We start from the raw sequence: 12,875 nt of genomic DNA, 5'->3' as shown, positions 1-12,875 counted from the left end.
TTCAAGCTTTTCAAATTTATTTACAGCTGGACATCGTTAATCAGGAACAACAAATCAGAAACTCACAGCTGTGGTAGATGAGCCAGAGGAAAACAATCATTTCCCCTTTAATTCGTAGAATATTTTAGTTGCGACCACGCACTGGTGCTGATGCGTTAGGAGTGTTTGGGACAAAACGTTTCAAACACGATGGTTACTGGGGAAAATATACAGAAATCTAAATCGAAGTAAGTACCTACAATGGATATGAATGGAATAAATAAATATACAGAACGCCACATATATACGAAGTATCCCTCCGAAAAACCACATCATATTGTTGCATAGTGTTTTTTTCACATCAGGATTATAAACTTTTGTTCTCTATCAATACTGGTACCTCTTAGAAGCTTCGTCATAACACATTCTCTTTAATCTTGAATAAGGTGAGTGTATTTCAAAAGGTATGCGACAAGACTTCCTCAATATGATGATAACATAATGTAGGTTCGAGTAGTAGAACAGCTACCCTGTTAAGACTGCATACAAGTAAACATCAACACTGCCATCGTCTTCTACTTTACTACTGGTGATGCAGACTTCATAGCTAGAATCAAGTGATTTACAGAAATAGTGGATCAGTTTTTTTTAGTTCCCACTCGTCTCGATATCCGGGTTCAACTCCTGGTAAAGGCAGTGGACCATCCTCTAGGAATGCCATAGGAACAGACTGAAAACCAGTGACAAGATGAAGAGATTAAGGCTGAGACAGCGCCCCAATGTGGCCGTGCCTCTAGCATTTAAGATGTTGACCTGAAACTTTGTTGTCAGCTTCACCTCGGCGCCTGTAGAATTCTCACCAGTTATTACAAGTGTGACTTCTTTGTCTTGGTCAGGTATCACTGTGGAAGTATTCCCCGGCTGCTCAGTGGTGTTTTTTGAGGTTTCTGTGTCACTATCTGATGTATCTGATGTGGCGGAAGAGGTCACCTCTAAGGTCAAGGTCGTTGGTTCTGCAGTTGATGGCTCTGTTGTAGTGGCGACCGTGGTTGGTTCTGTTGTGGCTGAAATTAAAATAAGATATATTCAGCGACTTTGTAAAATATTGTCTATATTGCTTAACATCAGAATTATTGAAAAAATGAACACAACGTTATTTAAACGAACGGTTAAATCCATATGTTTACGTGTACATTGTCTACATTGCATATCATCATCCTACAAAGAGATCTAGTGCATAACCAAGTAAACAAGGTCGAAAGTTAAACCATTTTTATATATACCGCACAGAAAATAACTGTGATATCTCCAGTTATGGTGTAAACTGCCTAAATTACGAGGGAATTACAAAAAGAAGTGCAATATTGCCACACACACACACACACACACACACACACACGCACGCACACACATACACACACACGATACACGTTTACAAGTGTATACTTAGTATACGAAAAACTTAATTCCAAGTCAATAAAACTAGACACAATCTAACAGCCCTTGAAAACCTTAATGCTGACGTGATTGTGCGGTATGATATTTAGTTCTGTCTCTCAGAGACGCCTTAACACCCCATGTGTCACAGTCCGAAAGCGCTGCTTCATTGACGCCAGCTTATTAATGGGTATTATTAGGGCGTCAGTTTATCGTAAAATTAGAAACGCTCGCTTTAATTTCCAGACAGGTAAAATGTATTGTTCTGTGAATTAGTTTCTTTTTTTAATTTCAAAATCTTTATTTATTCAACAACATGCATTGTTTAATTTTGTTTCTTTGTTCCACTATATTGTGCTAGCACAAGTACTTGTAACTGCACGTACGTGTGTTAAGATACTTCATGGTATATTACCACTTCATAGGATAAGCATTACTACTTCATGATAGAAGGCGACTTCATTGGTTAAAAAATAAGGACCCTTAGGAGACTTCGTAGTATATTACCACTTCATGGTACATTGTATCCAAACATGTTTCAGTTCTGGTTGGATGTGGAAATTAGGCGTAAAGGTCGATATGATGTTTCATTCTTGACCATGATTTCCAGAGTGACGCGTGTATTTGAAATGGGGTGTGTGTGTGTGTGTGTGGGGGGGGGGGGGGGGGGGGGGGATAACAATACTCACTCACATGATAGTGCGTATTTTATCTCGTTGGAGTTTAATGAAGCTGTTATTTTCAGATGTTCTCGTAGATACCCGTGAGATTAACTTCTATAAATAATGTACTTTATTTCAAGAGCTCCGGTCCAGTGACGGAAAGCATAAAGCTAGTTTTTTGTTTTACCCATTTAGTTTTGAGATTTTGAGATTTCGGGACTATTAAAAACTGACAATATTTGGACGTTGAATCATGATGGGTCTAAGGCACTAGATGTATAAGACAAACGAAGTGTATAAATAAACACATTGCCTGCCTTTAAACTAGGGCATAAAACTGACCATGTGTGGTTTGATTGACAGCGCAGGTTTATAGATGTGGCTAGTACACAGTAGCAAGAATGTATGCCTTTCCACTGTAGGTAGAGAACTCTACTAGGCAGAGAGTTTTAATTTTGCTCCACACTAAGTGTACATTAATATCTTTAACAAACCGTCTATTCCATTATTCGTGTTATAGAAGTATCTTTTGTAACTATGACATAAATGTTATGACTTGCAATAACAAGCTGTAAAAATAGGCTTTTCTGTTGATATGCAACATAAATGTTTCGAAAATATCTCGGTCGTTTAAAAAGATTGACCTCCTGGCCTACATATATATATACTTAATGAAAACGCTTAGGTCGGAAAGTCTGAAATCTGAATCATTTGAAACGGTCAACTGTCCAGATAGATGTTGGGGAGAATGAAATACTGGGGATTCATAAAACTGGTGTAGAGCCGCATTTTGCAACTGCAACGCATTTTGCAACCAAAGAAAATCGTAAAAACGAATTTTTCAACCGGAACGCATTTTGCAACCAGAATTTTTTCTTAGTCAATAAATAGCTAGTGTGAATTTCTATAGAGGTAGAATTGGAATGGGGACGGGGTTGTCTCGGCTAGGTACGCTTACATTGGTCAAGCTTTCCCTGTGGTGGACAATTTATTATATACATGCATAATCTATTTAACATTGTTACATCCTAAACCATCATAGTTAGGAACTTGATACGTCGGGGATTAATAAACCTATCATTATAGGGATTTGCAAAGGCTCTTCGGAATTCAATTGTGACTTGGGGTGTGGTCGACCCTGGGGGTGGTCTATTCTAATTTTTACATCGTATTTTATGCTAGGAACATGAAACGTGGCTACATACTATTTTGAATGTGGAAGGGCACTTCTGATTTTTTTTTTTTTTTTTTTTTTTTTTTTTTTTTTTGGGGGGGGGGGTCCTGGGGGCGGTTGAGTCTAATTGACATTGTTATTCCTGCTATATCTATCCTTAGACCAATAAAGCTGGGAACGTAAGGCTATGGGGATTGAAAAATCTGTCTTTGGGGATGTGTATGGGTCTTTCTGTGTTTTTGTGACATTGGGTGTGGCCGCCCCTGGGGAGGTTTATTTTAAATTTTACATCGTTATTCGTGCTTCTACCCTTACGCCATTACAGTTGGGAACATGAAACCTTCCGGGCTGATAAGCTTACCATTGAGGATATGCATAGGTTTCCGGGAATGTTAGTATGATATTTCAGGTGTGGCTATCCCGGGGGGTGGTTGATTCTATTTTTCACAACTTTATTTCTGCCATCTATACCCTTAAATTTTAAGGAACATGAAACGGAGATTGATGAACCAGTCATTTTAATGAATGTGCATGGGTCCTTGAGAAATGTAGAGAACAGCAGAAGCACATACAGAACTAAATGGATTTCCAGCCATATGCATATAGGTCAGGGAAGCTAGTGTGAATTTCTATAGAGGTAGAATTGGAATGGGGACGGGGTTGTCTCGGCTAGGTACGCTTACATTGGTCAAGCTTTCCCTGTGGTGGACAATTTATTATATACATGCATAATCTATTTAACATTGTTACATCCTAAACCATCATAGTTAGGAACTTGATACGTCGGGGATTAATAAACCTATCATTATAGGGATTTGCAAAGGCTCTTCGGAATTCAATTGTGACTTGGGGTGTGGTCGACCCTGGGGGTGGTCTATTCTAATTTTTACATCGTATTTTATGCTAGGAACATGAAACGTGGCTACATACTATTTTGAATGTGGAAGGGCACTTCTGATTTTTTTTTTTTTTTTTTTTTTTTTTTTTTGGGGGGGGGGGGTCCTGGGGGCGGTTGAGTCTAATTGACATTGTTATTCCTGCTATATCTATCCTTAGACCAATAAAGCTGGGAACGTAAGGCTATGGGGATTGAAAAATCTGTCTTTGGGGATGTGTATGGGTCTTTCTGTGTTTTTGTGACATTGGGTGTGGCCGCCCCTGGGGAGGTTTATTTTAAATTTTACATCGTTATTCGTGCTTCTACCCTTACGCCATTACAGTTGGGAACATGAAACCTTCCGGGCTGATAAGCTTACCATTGAGGATATGCATAGGTTTCCGGGAATGTTAGTATGATATTTCAGGTGTGGCTATCCCGGGGGGTGGTTGATTCTATTTTTCACAACTTTATTTCTGCCATCTATACCCTTAAATTTTAAGGAACATGAAACGGAGATTGATGAACCAGTCATTTTAATGAATGTGCATGGGTCCTTGAGAAATGTAGAGAACAGCAGAAGCACATACAGAACTAAATGGATTTCCAGCCATATGCATATAGGTCAGGGAATCCAATTAAAAACTAATTCAAGGCCCCACACACTCGATCAGGAATCCTAGCGTTTAACTGCTGTTGTGTCTTAACACAAAACAAAAATGGTTATTTCCCAAGAGCAGTAATTAACATGTATGTTTTATGTTAAAGAACAATGGGACTTGGACCCTAGGATTCCTGAGAGTATGGGGTCTTGAATGGGTTTTAATTAACTTGACCTATATTCAAGAATACGTCTGAAGGTCTGTTATTTAGTACTGTCTGCTGCTTTCTCTACATTTCCCCTTCCTTCCTAACTCGAAGACCGCCATCAGATTCACACATAGGATGTAGTGCTAGCTGGGTCGGTTCAACTCTGCAAGGAATCTTAAGTGCAATCTATGGAATCAGCTTCATTGCCTGACAAACCACTAATCACTCCACCCCCTAGGGACGGCCACACCCCAAGTCACACTAATGTAGCCCACCCATGCACCAAAGACTCATGTTTCTTATTCGAATGGTCTAGGGGGAGATGAAATAAATTACGGTAATATATATGTGTACCATCTCCAGGGACAGCCACACCCCAGGTCACAAAAAAAAAAAAAAAAAAAAAAAACCTGCCTATGCACACCCCGACATTTTAGTTTCCTCAACCTAAAGACCTATGGGTATATAGCAAAAAATACAATTTAAAGATAATAATCAACCACCCTTAGATCACCAAAGTCACCAAAAATCCGAAGGACACTTGCACATCCCTAATAGCAAGTTTAAATATCCCCAACGTCTCATGCTCCTCACCTAAATGGATAAAGGATACCAGTAACAACGATATAAAAATATATATACCCCCCCTCCCCCAAAAGGACTGCAAAGTCCCACTACTAAAGGTCTACGGGTAGATAGCAGAAATCACGATGTAAAAATTACAATCAACCACAATTACAATCAACCACAATTCTGAATAAATATCAATCTACAAGCCTGTTGATCTCGCAGATCAACTACGTTAATTAGGCTGCTAAACAACAAGTAGGCCTACCCCCCCCCCCCCTCCGAACGCTTTATTAACAGGTTTCCAAATGCAGACTGTGCCGCAGATAATACTTTCGGGTCAAATGAGAGCCAGCCAAGGGCACATTCCGGGGACACCATTGATCACACCATGATGGACATTCACAGGTGTAGGACCAGAACAGAGCATCTCGGAAACCAAGGGACAGACGTAAATCATTACACTTGCGCGTGTCTTTCCTCATGGAAAAATTAGTCTTTTCAGAGTGGGACGCGACTTGATCAAGATAATTATAGAGCACAATTATATACACGACCTTCTCTGCTTCTTTTTATTATCTATTTATTTATCTTTAATAACTGATTCCTATTTGTTTATTTATCCATCTTATAATCCAGTAACCTACGCGTAAATTATGTTTTCATAGCCTGGTTTACCTGATCCATTAGTTTTATGCATCAAGCGGATCTGGGAAGGGAGGGCCCAGGGGTTCTGGACCCCCTTTTCTTCAACGCTGGCCATAATCTCCCATAATGTACTGATTTTTAGAAATACTGGATCCTCACCTACATACGCCTGTGTATTTTAAAATTACTCAAAACATGCATCCAATACCACTAAAGAAACCCTATTCAGTCATACAAGTGAATTAAAACGTACAGTTTACATATTTTGGATAATATTTACAGTACAAAAACATTATATTTCAAAAACGTTCTCTCTCATAGCGTTGGGCCAACAACATTTCTACAGGTACTATTTCACCATTATCCCATGAAGTCGCAGGCAATATCTTATGTGGAGATGAAGTCGCAATTTATCCTATGAAGTCGATTTGACAGTAAAATCAGAGCATTTATCCCATGAAGTGGTAATATACCATGAAGTATCTTAACATACGTGCTTATGTCTAACGCTTAAAATGGTTGCATTTAATAAGCTATTATAATCTTTTAATGACTTTGTTTTATAACACCGCAATACATCGACGTTTTTGGACCGATTCACATACAGAAACGCAGGAAATAGGCCTGTGAGTACAGCGGGTACGTTTAGTTTAAAAAATTGACAGAAGTGCTGCCTTCTGCAGCGAACGTCACATTGGCTATCCATTGCATTCTTACGTTTTGAAAATCTCAATTAACAGCATCTCACTGACAATTTGGTATAATGTTATCAAATTATTTTCTTAAATTTTAATGAAACGGATGTCTTTAAAATTTATACGCCGGATAATTCCATTCGAGATAATTCCAGCAACAAAATCATTCTAAAGATGTTTCCGAAAGCCGTGTTAAATAGATTTAAAAGGCATGCTTTGCAGATACTTCCAACCATAACCGTTTAATCTCATATGTCAAAGAGGCATTATTATATTATATTATATTATATTATATTATATTATCATAAAATGCTGTGCGTGAATTTAACTCCACACTAGCGCTCTTATGACTAAAAATAGGCCAACCACCGTGGCAAAAATTGTTTCCATAGAAGCTTCAGTGCGGAGACCCGCCCCACTCTTTTGCCTATTACCTTGAGTTGTTGTTGTCGTTGGTGTTGTTGTCGTCGTTGGTGTTGTTGTTGTTGTTGTCGTCGTTGGTGTCGTTGTCGTCGTCGTTGTTGTCGTTGTTGTTGTAGTTGGCCATATAAACTTCCCTTTGTCGCACGTGTCCACCTTCACATCCCACTGGCAGACGCCGGTCTTATTGTTATACATCAACAATGGCGGGCATTGGTATCGAACCCAAGCCAAATTGTTGCAAACATAGAAGCCGCTGCAGTCTTCAGTGTCCACAGTCTTTAAGCCTTCTTTAAAGCAAGGTTTTCCCGTGGTGGTCGGAGCACGCGTGGTAGTGATTCTTTTTGTTGTTCTTCGCCAGGGATTCCACTCTGTAGGCTTCGGCGTGGTTGCTGTACAAAAAATGGAAGGTGCTACTATTAGCGTAAAAATAACAATGTGTGGCTTTTAAAAGATTGGATTATCCAATAATCTAAGTTCAAAACCAATATAATTTATTTTCACATAGTGCTAATTAATTTCCGCAGACACCCAGTTCGCACAGTATTGTGACACTGCATCTGGACCCCGTATCTCGAAAGCATCGCGTATTGCGAATATCGATATCACATAGAGGCTACAATGTATTATATGGGGCGAGTATGGGAGAGTTATGGAATCGAGACGCTTGCGCACGGTCGCAATGCTCGATGCTTTCGAGATACGGGGCCCTGGGCTCCGTAACTCGAGAGCATCGAGAAATGCGAATAGCGATATCATCTTTTATTTCGAGGTAATTATATGGGACGAGTAAATCCCAAGTTATGGAATCGAGACGCTAACGCTCGGTCGCAATGCGCGATGCTTTCGAGATACGGGGCCCTGGGCACGTCTGTGTCTGCAGGTCGTGGGTCTGGACATATATCACTGCGGCTGCACTGTGTTCAATTACTAGTAACCTCTAGAATTTAGAATATATTGCCGTCAATTTGGATAAGTTTCCAGCTGATATCAGTTTTTTAAGCAGACTTATAGACACCAACTGGGATTTAAAAAAGATATGTCTACGTCTTTACAGATAATACAATGCTATTGTTCATAATGTAAAACCAAACCATCGGAGTGCCACAAAACTCCTGAAATAAAACGGACATTCAGATAGCGGAATAGTTACATTTAAGTGCAATGTATCTAAGTTGGACCTGTTCTAATAAGAAAATGTATGGAAATTAAACTAGTTCTGTTCACTAACTTGGAGGTTGTGTTGGCGTGAATCGGGTACCATCTTCAAGGCAGTCTTTGAAATGGCCTCGCCAGCGACAAGATCCCATGGTCTCGTTGAAGAAGAACTGTTCCGGGCACTGCAGAGTGTTCCCCTCCACGTCCGCGCGGCTACAGAAGTTGTACAGGGAGCAGTTCTTGCTTACAGCAAACATGCCAGCTCTCGGACAGATGAAAGGTCCTTCGGGCGCCATGCCAGCACGGTATCCTGCAAAATAGGTGCAGTGGTAAAATAATAATTTTAATTATAATTTATTTCAGCTTGTGTTACATTTTAACATTTTGGCCGTCTACACTACTTCTTAAACTACTGTTTGTTGGCATGGTATAGGGAATGACACGCAGGTCTGGTATTGGTAAACCATTGCCCGGAGGAAATAAGTGTATCGCTAATTTCACATAATCTTGTATGTCGCCAAACTTTTTAAAGCTATATATTAAACTGAACAAAGTTGGCTTTGTTCAGAATATTTTTAAATCACTCATTCTAACTGATACGTTATCATTGACTGATTGAGCAGGGTGTTCAACACCGTTTATTCTGGAAGAACGTTCAAGACAATCCTGGTGAGAGTACATGTACACCAATGTACAATGTACTTATAATAATAATAATAATAATAATAATAATAATAATTTAATTTAATTTATAATCACATACTATATATAAATATACTATTTACTTTATTATAACGATAATGATAAATAAATCGTTCATGAAAATTATTCAGTGCATAGGAGTAAATACTCTATTGTGCGTTAAATTCTCATTGCTTTTATAGCTAGAGACACGTAACAGAGACAAATCGACTGGCAATCGGACTACAAAAATCTTGAAAACATTAATGATCAAGGTCGCCGCAATATTAAATACGAACAGAAGGATAAGTTTACAGAGACAATAAATATGTATGACGTGAAATGATCTGAGAACGCAGTCTAATTCTATTGACACTGACGACACAGTGCCGTGTGGTATACAAACCCACCATGAATGGTACACGACCCGTCCTCTATGAGCCTGGTAGCCGAGACACAACCCACATTATCCTGAGAGAAGAAGTACCCTAGTGAGCAGGAGTACGTCCCCGATAGCTGCCCGTAGCGACACTCGTAGTATTTGATACAGCTGACGTCGTCTTTGTAGAAGTAGTCCCTCTTCCCGGAACAGTCGAACACGGCTTGGGAAGTCGGCAGGATGAAGGCTAGGGAAGAACGAGGATTGAAAATAAAAATCTGAATGAAGGCTTTGGGTACTGGGAGTATTTGCAAAATAGCAAAGAATGAAATGGTAAATGATAAAAAACGAGAAATTTAAATAGTAATGTTTGTTTGATATATATTCCGCCTACTTTTAATGTTCATAGTATTCGTTTGATAGCGTGAGAGCGCATAATACTTGGGAATTCGAAGATATATCCGCTGCAGAAACTAATACAAATACAATGCAAAAGATTGTGCTATTCGTGCATGGTAGCGAGGCATGCATTCCTGTAACCATGACTTCAATCCTAGCTGCCACAATAAAATAATCAGTACAAATATAATTTAGTTTGGATTTTCAAGCAGTAAATCTTTTACACATATCACATTGGACAGTATTGGATCTCTTATTTTTGCTATCTTTATCATTTGAAAGACATTTCAATACCTATGACAGAAGTACGTGTAGGCTTACATCTTCTTATGACAACCAAAGAAAAGAATTTCAAATAAACCACTGTCGAAAATCAAAGCACATAGCTAAATTTGTAAATACAAATTATATTAGAGTACTTGCGTATTTGGTATGTGGTTGACTGTGATGTTTCATATTGCATTGAAATAAATGAAAAATAAAAGTCAAAATATGACGTCATCTTCCAATTTGTAATCCCTGGCAACAACTCACTGTAGCTATGACTGCGTTTGCAATAATAAAAATGTTTAGAAAAAATAGTGGGCTTGACTCTTCCCGTCTCCTTTTATCCTGACCATCATGGCAAAGCTGTTGTTATGTTATAATAATATGAGTTAAGAAAATTATTGTTTAATTAATTCTCTTGCGGCTTTTAGGCGTCACATGGTTCTGTTAATAGTGTTAATATATGTTGTCTTTCAGTCGTTAAGTCTGACACCTGTCTGTTAACACATGTATACGGTTTGACGTGAGGTGCTTAAATATGTATTAAATCTCTTTAAAGAGAGAGAGAGAGAGAGAGAGAGAGAGAGAGAGAGTACATGCATGTGTATGTAATATATCTTATGTTATGGTGCGTATATTTACTAAGTTAAATATCAAATACAAACTCTTACCTGTCACCACTGCCAGCACCAGAAAATGTTCCATGGCAACTGAAGAAGTTGTAAACTGAAACTTAAAAGTTTGAAATTTATATTTATATGTTGATGCAAACTCAACTTCATTTTCATTTTGATCTATTTTGATTCTGTTTCCTTGCTATACAAGTGCTGTGTCAGGCTCTTGTGTTAGGTGCTTTCTTTACCAAAAATATCAATTCAAAATTATTCATATATTCAAAGCCGTCAACCAGAGTATAATGTCATACACACGAGGAAACAAAACACTTGTGCGTTCCTACATTTGACGGACGCGCTGTCCTGGCGACCATCAGGTATTTCATAACCACTAGCAGGACAGGGTGTGCGCTATTGTGGTGGAAATTAAACGAAAGGTGCGTTACAAATGACTTGGGTTGGCCCTTCCTGTATCTAACCAGCTGTCCTCACCGTTGAGGGTTCATAGCAAGAAAGATCGACTCAACTTGGCTATAAACCCACCTTAAACATTGGAGTCATGCCCGTTTTATGACTCATTTGGACACGTGACAAGATCAGATGCGGAAAAAAAAACAACCCAGGTTTCAGATTTTTCTTCAAACTATACCTCTGTAATCTGCTGGTTTAATGCACCTACATGTTAGAGGTTATTTTGCCGTAAAAGTTGGAAATCAAGGCGGTGAATAGGCACTAAAGGGCAATCACAAGGGATATCTCAATTCCGAGTTTTAAATGTACATGTATATTTTGTTTTGGCATGTTGTATGATCCCATTTGGCATCAGAAATATATTTTAGAAAAATATATCCCCTCTATCCTCTCCCTTGATTATTGTGCAAAAAAAAAAAAAAAAAAAAAAAAAGCACTACAGGCAAAAATCTATTTTTCCTTTTCCTGAATGATTCAGCCCCGGGGTTTAACACGGGGAAGCTACAGCAATACATGTATATGTATGATATCCGTACTTTTCCCTTTCCTGATAATCTCATAATCCCTGGGTTTACCACCGGGAAGTAACAGTTGAACATGTATATGTATGGCATCCGTAGCATTGAAATAGGGTACTTTAAACTACGGTTCTAGATTCATAAACAGCTTAAATGGCAATCACACCGGTGCAGACAAAGTTTAATGTTAAAATAATACAGTTGACACCTGCCGGCAGTCAGGGGCGGATTGAGAGGAAGGACGGGCGGTTCTTTCGAAAGTTCTCAAAAATTAATTATTTTTAGAAAAAGTTTCCGTGTACCACCCGAGGGAGAGACCCTGTCACTGCGGATGTCCTGCTTGCGATGATACAAATCCTGAGACGCAAAATTAATGTTTCTCACCAATCTAGTGCGAGATCGTGATGGTGTAAAGACTAGCGGTGAAACAAGTCATGATTCAAAACATATGAAATAAAATCAAACATAGCATAAGAAGAGTCGAAAAAAGAAAAGAAAAAACAGAATTAGCGATTATTATATTGAGGGTGTTTTATCAAACTTACATTAAAAACCAACACCTGTTTTAAAAGTCGCATTCTAAAGTACATCTAAAAGTGGTTAGCTAATGTCCACTGACACATAGGTAGTAATATTCCGTTAAACGAGCAACAAACTTACCATATGACGGAGAGATATTCTTGATAATAATGGATCAAAAGTAAATTGCAGATAGCGACAGTAAATTTTTTAAAAAACTTGTTAAAACAACGATAATTTTTGACGAAGTATAAAAACGTCTGCCTTACCTTTTGTCACGGCGCTCACTGGAGTGAACTGATATTATTCGACTTAATCTTTTTTCATAAAACTTATTTCATATTCCATCTCTCACAAAAGGAAGGGGCGTTCGTCATTCGCCATAACACAATTAATCTTAAAATTCTTTTATCATACTAATGAAAACGTCAAAGTCTTTGTTGTTTATGTGGAATTTTGAATGAGTTTTGATAAAAGTGATGACTGTACTGCGCACCTGTTGTGGGATGACAGCTAAGAACTGACGGATATAGGTATTGCTGGGGAGGGGGGACAAATTTGCTTCACTTTGGCTTCACTCTGCAAATTTCATTTTGATAT

The 12,875-nt window shown here is 38.5% G+C and overlaps 1 protein-coding gene across 2 annotated transcripts; it reads right to left on the bottom strand.

The window, feature by feature from the left end:
* LOC106159628 (uncharacterized) lies at nucleotides 1-12,668 on the bottom strand. 2 transcript variants are annotated; one of them, XM_024076807.2, is made up of 6 exons: nucleotides 12,545-12,668; nucleotides 10,825-10,885; nucleotides 9,519-9,734; nucleotides 8,501-8,737; nucleotides 7,284-7,661; nucleotides 1-1,043 (listed from the first exon to the last, which is right to left on the bottom strand). In XM_024076807.2, the coding sequence occupies exons 2-6, from the start codon at nucleotides 10,856-10,858 to the stop codon at nucleotides 688-690; spliced, it is 1,221 nt and encodes a 406-aa protein (XP_023932575.2). In that variant the 5' UTR covers nucleotides 10,859-10,885; nucleotides 12,545-12,668; the 3' UTR covers nucleotides 1-687. The 2 variants fall into 2 exon arrangements, with proteins under 2 accessions (XP_023932575.2, XP_086867180.1); XM_087011054.1 differs by having other exon boundaries at nucleotides 1-1,034.
* Between the last annotated feature and the right edge of the window lie 207 nt (nucleotides 12,669-12,875).

The sequence above is a fragment of the Lingula anatina genome, chromosome 4, assembly GCF_051362555.1.
Source record: "Lingula anatina isolate TDL-2025a chromosome 4, LinAna3.0, whole genome shotgun sequence".
Taxonomy (NCBI): Eukaryota; Metazoa; Brachiopoda; class Lingulata; order Lingulida; family Lingulidae; genus Lingula; species Lingula anatina.
This window is presented reverse-complemented; position numbering and strand designations above follow the sequence as displayed.